Here is a 16,368-nt window from a genome sequence, read left to right as displayed (position 1 = left end):
GAATAGGTTTGATTATTTGAACATTTACCTCCATGTGACCATTTTCCGCATTTGTGACATCTTTCAAGGTGTCGTGCTCTTCTTTTCGCTGCGGATTTTGATTTTCCTTTACCAAATTGTAACTTATTATCTTCGCATCTGGATTCTTTTCTTACTCCGTCCAATCTTTCTCTGATTACTGATACTATTTCACTCGGAAGTGTGTCATTATTACGTTTAGTGATCAAAGAGTGTAGCATTAGACCATGGTTTAGTTCACAGGCAGTCTTCATTTCGTAAAAACCTAAAAAAAAATAAAAATTCAGAATGGGGGGAGAAGACTAGTTCTTTAGGGTCTGCTAGGGAAAGACCATTCGGGTTCCATTTTCGAGAACTACACGAAAACAGACAATCTAACTCTAACAGAAATACATATTATCCTTTAAAGACTTGATTCTCCCCACACTTAGTTAGCTGTGGTATCGAAATTGTGATTAACTTCATTGTCGAATTCCATCGGACTATCTATGTAGTGTTTAACTCTGTGACCATTAACTTTAAATTCAATCCCATTTGAATTTATTAATTCTATCGTTCCGTATGGAAAAAATCTTTTGACTATGAATGGTCCAGACCATCTTGATTTCAATTTTCCAGGAAATAGCTTGAATCGTGAATTGAAAAGAAGAACTCTGTCTCCTTCTTTAAATTCTTTTAAACTTCTGATTCTTTTATCATACCATTTCTTCGTTCTTTCCTTATATATTAACGAATTTTCGTATGCTTCATGTCTTAATTCTTCTAATTCGTTTAGTTGACTTAATCGTAGACGTCCAGCTTCATGCATATCAAGATTACATGTCTTCAAAGCCCAAAATGCTTTGTGTTCAATTTCTACTGGAAGATGACATGCTTTTTCATAAACAAGTCTAAAAGGTGTGGTTCCAATTGGAGTTTTGTAGGCTGTTCTAAAAGCCCAGAGTGCATCCTCCAATTTAATGGACCATTCCTTCGGATTTGATTCTACAGTTTTCTCTAGAATACGTTTTAAAGCTCGGTTAGTATTTTCAACTTGTCCACTTGTTTGTGGATGATAAGCAGTGGAGATTTTATGAGTTACTCCATATCTTTTAAGAACTTTTTCAAGTTGATTATTACAGAAATGAGTACCCCGATCACTTATTAAAGCTTTCGGTGTTCCAAACCTTGCAAAAATACGTTTTAAAAAGTTGACTACAACTCGTGCATCATTAGTTGGGAGAGCTTGTGCTTCCGCCCATTTAGATACATAATCAATGGCAACGAGAATGTAGAGATTATTATGAGATTTTGGAAATGGACCCATAAAGTCAATACCCTAAATGTCAAATGCTTCACATACTTGTATGACATTTTGTGGCATTTCATCACGTTGGCTTATTTTTCCGGCCCTTTGACAAGCATCACAGGATTTGCAAAGAAGGTGTGCGTCTTTGTAAATTGTAGGCCAATAGAATCCAGCATCGTAAACTTTTCTTGCTGTTAGTTGAGGCCCATAATGCCCTCCTGTTGGTCCTGTGTGACAATGGTTTAAAATTTTACTAGCTTCATCTCCGAATACACATCGGCGTATTATTCCATCTGGACAACTTTTAAACAGATGTGGATCTTCCCAAAAATAGTGTTTTATATCACTGAAGAATTTCTTTCGTTTTTGGTACGATAATCCTTTTTCAAGGAATCCACATACTAAATAATTTGCATAGTCTGCAAACCATGGAATTTCATTATAATCTATCTTCAATAGATATTCATCAGGAAAGTTGTCTTGTATGGCCGATTCATTTAGAACTTCTAATTCGGGATTTTCAAGACGAGAAAGATGATCAGCGGCGAATTTTCTGCTCCTCTTTTATCTCGGATTTCAATATCAAACTCTTGTAAGAGTAAGATCCAACGGATTAATCTTGGTTTAGCATCTTGTTTCGAAAATAGGTATCTAAGAGCAGAATGGTCGGTATAGACCATCGTTTTTGCTAGAACGAGATATGAACGAAATTTGTCAAAAGCAAAGACAATAGCAAGGAGTTCTTTTTCAGTAGTTGTGTAATTTGTTTGTGCTCCTTGTAATGTCTTACTAGCATAATATATAGGTTGAAATCGTTTTTCAATCCTTTGTCCTAAAACGGCTCCCATTGCAAAATCACTTGCATCGCACATTAGTTCAAATGGTAGATTCCAATTTGGTGTTATCATGATCGGCGCATTAGTGAGTTTCTCTTTAAGAATATTAAAAGATTTGATACATTCATCTGAAAAGATGAATGGAGCATCCTTTTCTAGGAGTTTATTCATAGGAGTGGCAATTTTAGAAAAATATTTTATGAAACGTCGGTAAAAACCGGCATGCCCTAGAAAACTCCTAACTCCTCTAACATTGGTAGGATGTGGAAGTTTAGCAATTACATCTACTTTAGCTCTATCCACTTCAATTCCTTCCTTTGAGATTTTATGTCCAAGAACGATGCCTTCTTTAACCATGAAATGGCATTTCTCCCAATTAAGAACTAGATTTGATTGTTCGCATCTAATAAGCATTCGTTCCAGATTAACTTGACATGATTCAAATGTATCACCGAAGACTGAAAAGTCATCCATGAAAACTTCCATGCATTCTTCTATCATGTCATGAAAAATCGCCATCATACACCTTTGAAAGGTTGCAGGGGCGTTGCAAAGTCCAAATGGCATGCGTTTGTAAGCAAAAGTACCATAAGGGCACGTGAATGTGGTTTTCTCTTGATCTTCGGGTGCTATTGGAATTTGAAAATATCCGGAAAATCCATCTAGAAAACAATAGTAACTATTTCCGGCTAATCTTTCCAACATTTGATCAATGAAAGGTAAGGAAAAGTGATCTTTTCTGGTGGCGTCATTTAATTTTCTATAATCAATACATACACGCCATCCTGTTACAGTCCTAGTAGGAATAAGCTCATTTTTTTCATTTGTAATGACAGTCATGCCACCCTTCTTAGGCACGCATTGAACTGGGCTTCCCCATGGACTATCAGAGATTGGATAAATTAAACCTGCGTCTAGCAGTTTAATAATTTCTTTTTTAACTACATCTTGCATATTCGGATTTAGTCTTCGTTGGCGTTGCACATACGTTTTATGACCTTCTTCCATAAGGATTTTATGTGTGCAATACGAAGGACTTATTCCTTTAATATCATGAATCTTCCATGCAATGGCTGGTTTATGAGCTTTCAACACAGAAATGAGTTGTGATTTCTCATTTTCAGTAAGAGAAGACGATATTATTACAGGTAATTCAGATTCACCATGTAAATAAGCGTATTCCAAATGGTTTGGAAGTGGCTTTAACTCTAATTTCGGAGGTTCTTCTATCGATGATTTGTATCGATATCTGTCTTCTTCTTTTAGCATTTGAATTTCTTCTGTTGTTGGTTCATATCCATTAGCTATAAGTGTAGCTAACATTTCAGCTTCATCAATTTGTTCTGTTCCTTCTCCTAAAGAACATTCTCCTGTTCCTTGTAATTCTGGAAATTCTTCTAACAATTCTGCATGTGAATCTATAGTTTGAATATAATAACATGTATCATCTGCAGATTGCGGTTGTTGCATTGCTCTATCAACTGAAAAGGTAACACTCTCGTCCTCTATACTTAGGGTCAATTTCTTACCAAACACGTCTATCATTGCTTTAGCCGTGTTTAAGAATGGTCTTCCTAATATGAGAGGAACTTGAGAATCTTCTTCCATGTCCAGAACAACAAAATCTACTGGAAATACTAAAGTACCAACTTTAACTAGCATGTTCTCCATTATCCCTCTAGGATATTTTATTGATTGATCGGCTAGTTGTATACTTATTCTAGTTGGTTTCAATTCTCCAAGGTCTAGTTTAGTGTATAGTGAAAATGGCATTAAATTTATACTAGCACCTAAGTCTTCCAATGCTTCTATTGAACTAAGACTACCCATAAAACATGGAATTGTGAAACTTCCTGGATCAGATAGTTTTTCTGGTATCTTATTCAACAACACTGCTGAACAATTAGCGTTCATAGTAACAGCCGAGAGTTCTTCCATTTTCTTTCTATTCGTGATCAGATCTTTCAAGAATTTAGCATATATAGGCATTCCTGAAATCACATCAATGAAAGGAAGATTTACATTTATCTGTTTAAACATATCCAAGAATTTGGATTGCTCGGCTTCAAGTTTCTCTTTTTTCATTTTACTCGGGTAAGGAAGTGGTGGTTGGTATGGTTTAACATAAGGTTTAGCCTTAACTGTGTTATCTTCATTAACCTTTTCAACTACCGGTTCTTTTTCCTTATCTTGTTCAGGTTGTGGTTCTTGTGGAGTAGGAATAGCTTCATCAGAAGTTACAGGTATTTCAGGTGATTTAAGTGTTGTACCACTTCTTGTGGTAATGGCTTTAGCTGTTTCATTCCGGGGGTTAGCATTTGTATCACTAGGTAAACTTCCCGGTTTTCTTTCACCTATTAACCTTGCTAGGTTACTTACTTCTTGTTCCAGATTTTGAATAGAAGCTTGTTAATTTCTAAATGCTTGAGCATTTTGTTCATTGGTTTGTTTTTGAGATGTGAAAAACTGCGTTTGAGTTTCAACTAGCTTCGTCATCATATCTTCTAAATTCGGCTTTTTATCATCGGGTTGTGGTGGTTTGTTTTGAAAATTAGGTCTTTGCTGATTGTAATTATTGTTGGACACTTGTTGATTGCTAGGACCTTGTTGGTTGTTGTATGGAACATTTCTGTTATAATTCTGGTTTTGATTGTAAATCGGTCTTGGTGGTTGATAATTATTCTGATAATTATTTCCAGGCCTTTGGTTCATGTATGAAATATTCTCTCTTTGTTCCATTGTTAATTCAATACTGAGACAATCTTTTGTCAAATGTGGTCCTCCACACTGCTCACAACTAATTCGTATTGAGTGAATATCCTTAGTCATCTTTTCCATTCGTCTCTCCACAGCATCTATCTTTGCGGAAATGGAATCTAAGTCATGGCTAGACTCGGCTCTAGCTGCTTTAGATGATCTAACGATATCTTTTTCTTGGTGCCACTCATGTGAGTGGGAAGCAGTGTTATCAATAATTTTATAAGCATCAGTTTCGGTTTTCTTCATAATAGAACCACCAGCTGCTATATCGATGTCTTTTCTTGTAGTGATGTCACATCCTTGGTAGAATATTTGTACTATTTGACATGTGTCTAAACCATGTTGCGGAAATCCTCTTAATAACTTTTCAAATCTTGTCCACGCCTCATATAGAGTTTCATTTGGCTTCTGTGTGAACGTAACAATTTCTCCTTGAAGTCTTACGGCTTTAGATGCCGGAAAGAATTGTTTAAGAAATTTTTCAACTAAAACGTCCCATGTATCAATCGCCCCTTCAGGTAACGATTCCAACCAATATTTGGCTTCTCCCTTTAAAGTCCAGGGAAATAACATGAGATATATCTATTCATCCTCCACTTCTCTTATTTTAAATAAAGTACAGATCCTATTAAAGGTACGAAGATGTTCATTTGGATCTTCCTTCGGTGCACCACTAAATTGGCATTGATTAGTCACCATGTGTAGAATTTGTCCTTTGATTTCATAATCTGGCGCATTAATGTCTGGATGATTAATTGCGTGACCTTGGCCAGTGCGTTTAGCTCTCATTCGGTCTTCCATACTTAAAGGTTCCAGATTCTCCATAATTGAATTTGTTGAATCCGAATCACTAGAGGATTCTGATTTAATGGTTCGTTCCTCAACAATCTCTGTTTGAATGATTGGTGGTTCCGGAGGAAAGTTTAGTGGTTCAGGATCTATGAATCGTCCCTGAATATTCTCCGGATTCTCAATTGTGAGGTCGGGTTCAAAAAATGGATTATCGGAAATTTGAACTGGAGTACTTGGTCGACTGGATGACAATTCTAAAGAAAAATCAACGGCGGTTATATTTGCTAAATGTCTTGATCTAGTTACAGGTGGTGAACGTACAAAAGGTGGTGAACGTCTTGCTCGGTGCATTCACTAAATATCCTATTAGTTTTTAAAAAGGAAAGAAAAATTATATAAGTTATCCAATCAATATACTTTTCTGATTTTGCCCACGTTTCGAATAGCCAAAAGATGCAGCAGAGGGGCAGGATTCGTTTGGTCTCAATATAATTGAGGACTGTTTGGCTCCAATAACCCTGTCCACGTACAAATCCAACTATTACTACGAACCAGAAAATTTTGATGTCTATCAATTTAACCACTTAAAATAAATTTTCGTAATTTTAAGAAATTTAGATAAGAAGTAGAATAAAAATCTATGTCCTAAAACTAGAATAGCGAGAAATAAGAAAGAAAAAGAGTGCGTCGGAAAAAATCGAAAAATAAAAATAAGAAAGAAAAAGAGTGACTTATAGAACTTAAAAACACTCGACTAACCCAACCTTATTACTATCACTAACTTAAAATTATAATCGCAAATTGAGATTACTAATTGGAATGATAATTGATACATAGGTAAAAGGCGTCTAAAAATATTAAAGCTTACAAGTAAAACTATATCCCAAATGAAAATAACCTAAAAAGGTACTAAAATTGAAAAAGGCGTCGCAAAATTATAAAGCACCTAAATCTTAGTCTAAAGAAAAAGCACTTAAGGGATTTTACGGCAAGGCCTAAAAATCTAGAAATAAAAATAACTATGGCAAAAATTATATCTTAAAACTAAATACGAGCGAAAAATACAAAAGTTACGCTAAAACAATTAAAAAGGGACAAAATATAAAAATATACTAAAAGTTGTAAAAAGTACAATTTTTATAAAAATATTATTTTTATATTATTTATTTTATAAAACTATTAGTTTTATAATTTAATTATACTAATTAAACTAAACAAACAAAATAATAAAAAAAACTAATAACTAATTAAATAATAAACCTTAATTAGGGTTTTAAATTAAATAATAAATAAACTTCGTAATTAATGCTGAATTAGGGTTGCAGTTGGCGTGTCAGACATTCTCATGCGATCGCATGAGTTTATGCCTTCGGGCTCATGCGATCGCGAATTTTGGGCCAGGTTACGGGCTGCTACAGTAGCAGGCCCGGGAGTTTATTATTTTATTTTTTTTCTTCTTCTTTTTTTCTGTTTTGCTGTTTTAATAAAATTATGTAATATATTTATATAAATTAAATAAAACTTATATTTTTATAAAATAAAGATAAAGAAACTTTTATATAACTTACAAACACTTAAAAATATTTATATTTTTGTTTTTGTTTTTATATTTTTGAATATTTAAAACGTATTTCTACAAAAGCGTACTAAAAATAAAAATCTTTTTTTTTTTATGTGTGTGGCGTTTCGCTTCGGCGTTCCCCGGCAGCGGCGCCAAAAATACTTGATGTTAAAGCAAGGGGGTATAAAATACTATTAAATTTTACAAGGAAATACTATTAAATACGATACAATTTTACACAAGATATTTATTTATTTATTGAATGGATATACTTAAACCTTGCTACAACACTTATAGGCAGTGTACCTAATCGTACAGTAGTGTAGTTTTTAGTAAGTCCGGTTCGTTCCACAGGGAATCTTTTTCACAAAGCTTAACGCTATATTAGTTTAAATTTATAAAAATACAAATATATATAATATTATTATTATAAAGGGGGTTTTTACCGTTTAATGACCGGTTTGTCGATTTTAAAAACTTTAGTTGCAGTTAAAACAAAATGTAAAATATTAAATAAATAAAAGACTTAATTTAAAGCGTAAAGTAAATAACGATAATGAAATTGCGAATAATAAAAGTGCGATAAAATAAACTTGCGATAATTAAAAAGTACGATAATTAAAAGTGCAATTAAATACAATAACAATAAATAAAAATGCGATAATTAGAAGTGCAATTAAATATAAAATAAAGGAAATTAAATATGAAATAAAAGAATTATGCTTATTTAAACTTTCGTAATCATGATGTTTGACGTGTTGATTTTAGTTTTATGCCCATGAGTTAATTGTCCTTTGTCCTGGATTATTTAATATGTCCGTCTGGTTTTTGTCCATAACAGTCCATCAGTCATAAATATAAAGTGCGAGTGTCCTCGTCAAATTATCCTTATACCCGAAGTTTAAATATTCCAACTAATTGGGGACTTAAACTGTAACAAGATTTTAATACTTTGTTTAATAATTACACCAGGATGTCGACTGAGTGTAACCCAAGGTTTTAATACTTTGTTATCAATTATGCCAAGTGTCCTTGTACATAATTTCACCCCTGTTTTAATAATTCTAGTGGCTATTAATCCATTCCCGTGTCCGGTTAAATGAACGATTATTCGTACATATAAATACCCCGCCCATCGTGTCCGATTGAGTGTATATGGTTATTTATAGGTACGTCCAATTGTAAATCTTTATATTAAAATTAACAAACTATCATTTAGTTAAACAAATATAAAGCCCATTAATAGCCCATAGTCTAATTTCCACAAGTGTCGTTCTTTTGTCCAAACCCCAATTATGGTACAAAGCTCAATTACCCAATTTTAGTAATTAGCCCAACATCATGATTACTTCGTTTTAAATAAGCATAATAATAACTTAGCTACGAGACATTAAATTAAAAAGGTTGAACATAACTTACAATGATTAAAAATAGCGTAGCGTTACACGGACAGAATTTCGACTTACACCCTTACAACATTCGCTAACATACCCTTATTATTAGGATTAAAATTAAAATTAAAATTAAAATATAAATTATAAATATAAATATAACGTATAGATATAGAGAGATTGATATATTGGATAAATGGTGCACCAAAGCTCGATTTTTATAGGCCTGTGAACTGGAAAAGTTGGCCATGTGATCGCATGGGATTTCTTCCTCCAGGCCATGCGATCGCCTGGCCGTCGGTGACAGCTAAAAATCCTTGTTTTCTTGTTTGTCGACGTTTTAATAAATAAATATAATATATTAAATAATTATAAGAATTATTTAAATATTATATTATATTTATGTGCATAGTTGACTTGTAATTTTTAGTCCGTTGCGTCGAGCGTTGAGAGTTGACTCTGGTCCCGGTTCCGGATTTTCGAACGTCCTTGCGTACAATTTAATATCTTGTACTTTTCGTTTAGAATCTTGTACTTTTGTAATTTTGAGACGTTTCTTATCAATAATTGGAACCTCGTTGATTGTATTTTGTACTTTTGAGCTTTTTTGGTCGTTTGCGTCTTCAATTCGTCGAATCTGTCTTTTGTCTTCACCTTTTATTATTTAAACGAATATCACTTGTAAATAGAACAATTGCAACTAAAAGCTTGTCTTTCTTGAGGAATAATGCTATGAAATATATATTCGTTTTTAGCATTATCAGCATGTATTCTCAGCCCAAAAATATAAAGGGTAAAAAGGCAAATGAAACTCACCATACTGTATTTTGTAGTAAAAATACATATGACTATTTTGAACAATACAGGGTTGGCCTCGAATTCACGAACCTATATTATTAATGTATATTAACATATATATTTGTAATCGAACAAACTTGTATATATTATATTTTAGTTTATATGTTATATGTATTTAATTTGTATATATTTAAAATGATTAATATTTATATATGTAGATATCTTAATATGTATATTAGTATTTTATTAAGAATTTGTTATTTGTAATAATTATAAAAGTAATGTTAATGAGTTTAGTATATAATTATATATAATATAAGTATAATATTTATTTGTTATAAAAATAATAGTAAAAATGATAATTAAGATAATAATGATAATTAAAATAGTAATGATAATAATAATGATAGTTTTTAATAATAATGTAATTTAATAATAATAATATAAAAATAGTAATGTTTTTATATAAAAATCATTTCAGTAATAATAATAATAATAATAATAATAATAATAATAATAATAATAATAATAATAATAATAATAATAATAAATGAAAGAAAATAGGCTACCTTATCAAATTAGCTTTTAAAAAAATAACTGCCGCTGTCAGAGCTCGAAACCGAAACCTCTCGCTCACCCAACCACACACTAAACCATTACTCTAAGTTTGTCCTCCTGAATTAAATCGTATCCATTTAAAGATAACCCGTTTTTTGGCTTCCAATCCGAATAGTCCAACTGCTTAGTGGATCTCGGCCCAGCAATCACTTTGATTTTCGGCCCAACCTGAATTCGACCCAATTTTTAATAGAGCAATAACAGAAGCCCAACTCAAAGCCCAATCCGATTTTTAATTTTGATAAAAATACTTGCAGTTGTCTAGATTCGAACCCAGGACGTCTCGATAATCACAACCACCCTTAACCAACTGATCTGTCACGTTTTTTTTATAAGTAGGGTTTTAATCTAATTAACTCATTTTACACACTCTCCCTCTTCATCTTTTCAAAATCTAATCGGTTGGAAAATCACTATCATTTAACCCTAGCATCCTTATCATTCCCCTAATTATTTATCTTCATAAAATCCTATCATCTATCTCGTTAACTCGTCAATATTATCATCCATACAATCATATTTTTAATTACGACATAAAATCATGATCTTAATACCCTAATCTATACGATCAATATATATCATAACTCTCATCATCATTAAAGCGTCGATGGATAGTGACAAAAGTGATTATGGTTCTGAATTGATCGAAATAGTAATAAACATAGTGGTGATAGAAGATGGAGTTTACGGCTAAGATCATGAACCTAATGATGATACTTTGGGTGACATTCAAGTTATTAAGTAGAAGGCAAAAACCGTACCATTAATATCTTTATAATACCGTGATCATCATCATCATCGCCTTATGTCATCATCATTATTAAATGGAGTAAAACTGTGGTGATATGTAGGTTTATTTGGTGGTTGTTTTAGGGTTGTTTGCGTTGACAGAAAGAGGACAGAAGCAGCTGCAGTAATTAAGTGACAAATCAAAAATAGTCACTGTGGCAGTGGTTGGTGGTTGAAGCTGCAGCAACAAGGAGATGGAGTGGTGGAGTATGGAGGTTATTTACAGCTGGAACAGAAACATAGGAAGGTGTATCTGTAGTTTGTGTTTTGATCAAAATATCAAATGGTACAGAAAGTGGAGTTCGTATAGTTGCAGCAGATAATGGACTTCATGGATGGCGTATTGTCGACTGGAACCCAGAACATAGCAGCAGTTTAACAGTCCATTCAAACATAAACATAGGTATAGTAGTCATGGTTTTGTAGGTGGTTTACGGTGTCGGTTGTGATGTGGTTTGACATGATAAAGGTGTTGGGCATGATCAATGAAAAATGGTTATGGTGATGAATATCGATCAAAATAAAAGGCAGAAAACAAAAGCACTAGTGGGGGTTGGTAATGGAATGTGATGTATGTATGTTAAAAGGTGAAAACATGAAATGTAATAATAGATGTCAAGTTTTCAATGGCAATTAAAAGAAAGGATAAAGAGGTGGGTTCCGTTTGCTAGTTTTCTACTCTAACTCTATATGTATGTATCTTTGATATATATCTATTCGGACCATGTGTAAATTTGGCAGGATATATATATGATTGATTAATAGAATGAATCAAGAACAGTAGACATCAATCAATTAAACAGAGTAGCCAATCATCCAATTTAGCACAGTAATCGTAATAGTAAATTCAATAGTAAGCTAACTAATTTTCGACTAATTGTAGTTGTTGTTTGATAAAAGTGATGGTAGGGTAATATGTAATATAATCATACATATACATATAGTAGTAAATAATGTAATATAATAATACTTAACATTCAAAGATGATTTGAATCATTTTAACCATTATTCAATAGGTAAGCAGCCGTTCTAATTATATTATTTTTTTATGCCATCGTTTAATTACGGAGTGTTATATCGTGTTCCATTGCTAAACAGTTACGGATAGATTTAAAAAAAATCCTATATTTTAAAGTTAAATCCATTTATTCATTTCCAGTCATTGGATGTATAAAGTCTGATAAAAAAAAAGTTCATTAATTAATTATTTTAATATACTCACAAGCTCGCCTTTTACTAGTTTAATATCAATCGAAATGACAAATGGTTATTACAATCATTCAATATTTATGTTTAATATACTTTATTTATATATAGTTAGGTTTTAAATAATAATTATTATAATATCATATTTTATTTTATTTTACATAGTAAATTCAAATAATTGGATTATATAACATATATAATAAATATGTACATATATATTTACAATTAGTTGTTCGTGAATCGTCGGGTACGGTGGATGGTCAAATGAATATATGGAATAGTTCAAAATTTTTGAGACTAAACCTAATAGACTTTGCTTATCGTGTCGAAACCATATAAGATTCAAGTTTAAATTTGGTCGGAAATTCCCGGGTCATCACAATCTTGATGCCTGAAAAAAATTCCAAAAAAAAACGAAAAAAAATGCTTCCCCCTATTGGTTATTTCCCCATTGATCCTGCCCCTATCTATATATATATATATATATATATATATATATATATATATATATATATATATATATATATATATATATATATATATATATATATACTTTGTTGCAAACCTGTCGTCCAGAAATAATATAAAATTCACCTAAACACACAAAAGCAGGACCTAAGTAACAAAGACATATTATAAGCATTCAATATAGTTTAGGCAACTATGAAAACTCTTAAGAGTGTTAAAACATGTTAGGTCCCATTTAAAGATGACACATAGTTTCAAGTAGGAGAAAGGATGAAAACAGTTAAAATGATACAATTTCTATTTAGCAGCTCACAATGCAGAGCAGCTCATAAATCAGTCTAATCTAACGTTAAATTTTCCTATAATAACATGCATCTTTAAGAGATTTCAGATATAGATTGTTTATCAATTCCATCCCACCTATACAAAAATAGGATACCTACCTTTGTATCAGCAGTTTATGTGAGCTGCTATTTCTGAACTATGCTACTGCATTTATAGAAGATATACACTTGGATTCAGAACATAATAAGTGAAAAAAAAACAATTACTTAAGATGATACAAAATATGAAAATAACACATAAATATGGAACACATTAGAAAGCAACAGATTATGGAACACATGTATATAATTATAGTGAATAATGAATACTCTTTATCAGGAATCACGACTATTCGAGTAAACCTTACAAATACTTAATTAAAATGGCTTGCATGGTCATGTGCTATGAGATTTGATGATCAATCCTTAATTATCCTATTAAGGCTAATCAAGGATTGAGTGCAATGAGGGGGTATAATGGATGTCGATTAGGATTTTGGGACCTATTGTCATATTTCGTTAAGTGCTAAACGATCAACAACCATGTCCCGGTCTTCGTTAATTACCTTGACCAACAAAGATCAAGTCTCTGGCAAACTCACGAGAGAGATCAATATGGCTAGGGCAATCCTTCCAGAATCAACAACCTAAAATGAGAGGCCAAGCTCCCTATTTATAGGTTTGAGATCTGCGCGAAAGTAAGATGTGCGCGCACTTAGGCATTCCGCACAAGTACTGCGAGAATCCTACGCACTCTTTAATATTCTGCGTAATCCCACCGCATTCATTAGCATTTAACGCGGTTCATCAATTTCGCGTCTTTGCCTTTGAGTAGCTTTTCGCACTAAAAATATACATATACATATTCATGTATATGATCAAGTCCCCACAGTTTATTGTGTTACATTTTTTTACAGAAAATGTAATACAATAAACTCTAAAAATTAAAAATTGTAGCTTGTCTATTTTCGCGAACAATTTACGCACAATCTTTATGCGTAGATGCATTTCACTTTCTCAACGGCTAGTTTTATATTTGTTGATTAATGATTATTGCGTTTATAGCCGTTGGTCCATGCTGCCGTTGAATATTATTCCTTCAATATATATAGATGTTGATTATCATTTCATCTAACACACTTTATCTCTCATTTCTTTCTTAGTCATATTAATCGTCAATACATTCTTCGCTTTACCAACTTACAGTTTGCATAAATAATTGTTACTTTTTATTTATCAACATCATGAGGGTTTCGGAAATTGAGAAGAAAGACGACACCAAACAATTTCTTGCTGAGAGACTCAAGAGTCCCGAATCAAGATCATCTAAGCCCACATACAAATCTCCTACCAGCAGCACAACAACTGAAACCCCAAGCAAACGCCCCGCTACATCTCCTCTCTTTGGATCTGCAAAGAGGATTACGCGTTCCAGCTCGATTATTCCTACTGAATCCAAGACTGGTATTTATCACACGTTGCGTTTTATTATTTTAGTGTTAAACAGTACCACAGCATACTTTATACTAACATATGTTTTTGTTATTTATTTTCAGCAGAAACAATCATTACTCCTCCACCCGTAACGCACTCAAGTTCTCGGCCAACTTTTGATTTATCCAAATATGAAGATCTCTGGCGCACTCCACCCAGTTCATTAAAATCTATAAAGGTGGATGGCCTTCAAGGCTACTTATGCGCATCCCCAGAAGCTGCCCTGGATCAACGACAGCACATGAAATTAGCCCTTCCCCATGATCTGCGCGCTAAGATTAGCAAATTCTCCCATAGCGACGCCTTCAACTGCTTTGCTCAAAACTTCTTTATGACATTTGCATCTGCATTTGATGCAATGTCTCGTCAAGAAAAATTTCTTGACTTCTTGAAAAAAGAACAAGCTAAACACTCAATCACGCAAGCTGAACTTCTCACAAGAGATAAACAACTATCCTCCGCCACCGTAGAACTACAAACAGCAAAAGAATCCGCAGAGGATTTGAAGAAACAACTATCCGAAAAAGCAATTGAAAAGGACAATCTTCAAGCAGCACATGATACTATGAAAAACATACTCATTCAATCTCAAGCCGACCTGACTGCAGCTTTAGCCGCAAAAACAAACGTGAAAACTGATTTCGTGAAACTTCGCGAACATTTGCCTGAACTTGGGCAAAAAATCATGGATTCACACGATGTTTCCCAACGATTTGAAACATATGTTACTGCACTTCAACAACTTGAGCGAGTGAGATTTTTGCAATAAATTAGCAAGGTAACTGTATTACCAGAGCCCATGCCGGAATACATTGAAAAGCTTATTTTCCCTCTTGAAGAGGCAGTGGAGATGGTCGCATTGGCCAAAGAAGGAATTCGCGTTATTCCTATTCCGAAACTGGACGACATAACTCAAAATAAAGATGCTCCCGTCGAAGACATCATTAAATTAGACTTAAACAGTAAGGAATAAAATTTTGCAATCGCAAGCGCATCTGTAAGCGCATTTATTATGTTTCTTTCCGTTCTAAGCTCCGCAGTATCATAATAAAATTTCCATTTATCAATTGCAATTGTTTTTATTTATATAGCGCTTAAGAATATTATTCATAATTACTAGCATTGTCCTTTGCAATTTCGTTGTTCATTATTGTGCACATAACAAACAATTACTATATGCAAAACAATCTGTATGCGTGTGCGTTATTTGTTCATTATGAATCTTCTAAGTCCGCCGAAACGATCCTTAGGCACAAATTTTTGTTTATTGCGAAGCATCCAAGTATGGCTAGATCTAATACTTTGGGCGTTAATTTTTCAATTCTCATTCTCTTCGCATAGACTTTGACTTATTTTTGTTAACTATCAAGTGGTCTTTACCATCACTTGTATATTTTCAAACTTGTTACTTATGTTATGCTTCAGTTTAACAAGTTATGCACAGCTGTACCGTTGTCATTATTAAGAAAACTTTGAAATTCATTCATCTCACATAGTATTACAAACATAACTCTGCTACACATGAGCACAAATCACCATATTGCATAACACAGTTTTTTTTTATTATATGTAATATCTTTTCAACAGAGTAGCGTGCCACGCGTTAGGTATGTAACGCCCTTCAATGTCTTGGAGCTTATAAGAGCCTGCCGCATTGATTCCTACTATTTGGTATGGCCCTTCCCAATTGGGTTCCAACTTTCCAAGTTTTTCAGCACGGCTTGGTTCATTATTTCGTAAAACCCACTCGCCGACATCGAAGGCTAACGCGCGCACTTTCTTGTTATAATACTTGGAGATTTGTTGCTTATTGTTTGCCTCTCTTATCGCAGCCATAAGCCTGCGTTCCTCAATGAAATTTAAATTTTCACAAATGCCATCTACATTTTCACTTTCATCAAAATTAGTGACTCTATGCATTTCAACAAAAACCTCCGCGGGGATCATTGCCTCTGAACCATATACAAGGCTAAAAGGTGTTTCGCCAGTACTCTTCTTGAAATTCGTGCGATGAGCCCATAACACA

General features: G+C 33.1%; 1 protein-coding gene across 1 annotated transcript in view; it reads left to right on the top strand.

The window, feature by feature from the left end:
- LOC139875892 (uncharacterized) overlaps positions 1 to 11,094 on the top strand; it is a 44,048-nt gene extending 32,954 nt beyond the window's left edge. Inside the window, exon 9 of the mRNA XM_071863187.1 lies at positions 11,014 to 11,094. Within this exon, the coding sequence (XP_071719288.1) occupies positions 11,014 to 11,094 (81 nt within the window). The remainder of the gene's footprint in view (positions 1 to 11,013) is intronic.
- Positions 11,095 to 16,368: the final 5,274 nt, after the last annotated feature.

The sequence above is a fragment of the Rutidosis leptorrhynchoides genome, chromosome 11 (assembly GCF_046630445.1).
Source record: "Rutidosis leptorrhynchoides isolate AG116_Rl617_1_P2 chromosome 11, CSIRO_AGI_Rlap_v1, whole genome shotgun sequence".
Classification (NCBI taxonomy): domain Eukaryota; kingdom Viridiplantae; phylum Streptophyta; class Magnoliopsida; order Asterales; family Asteraceae; genus Rutidosis; species Rutidosis leptorrhynchoides.
The sequence above is the reverse complement of the archived record's forward strand: the minus strand, read 5'-3'. Positions and strand labels throughout refer to the sequence as shown.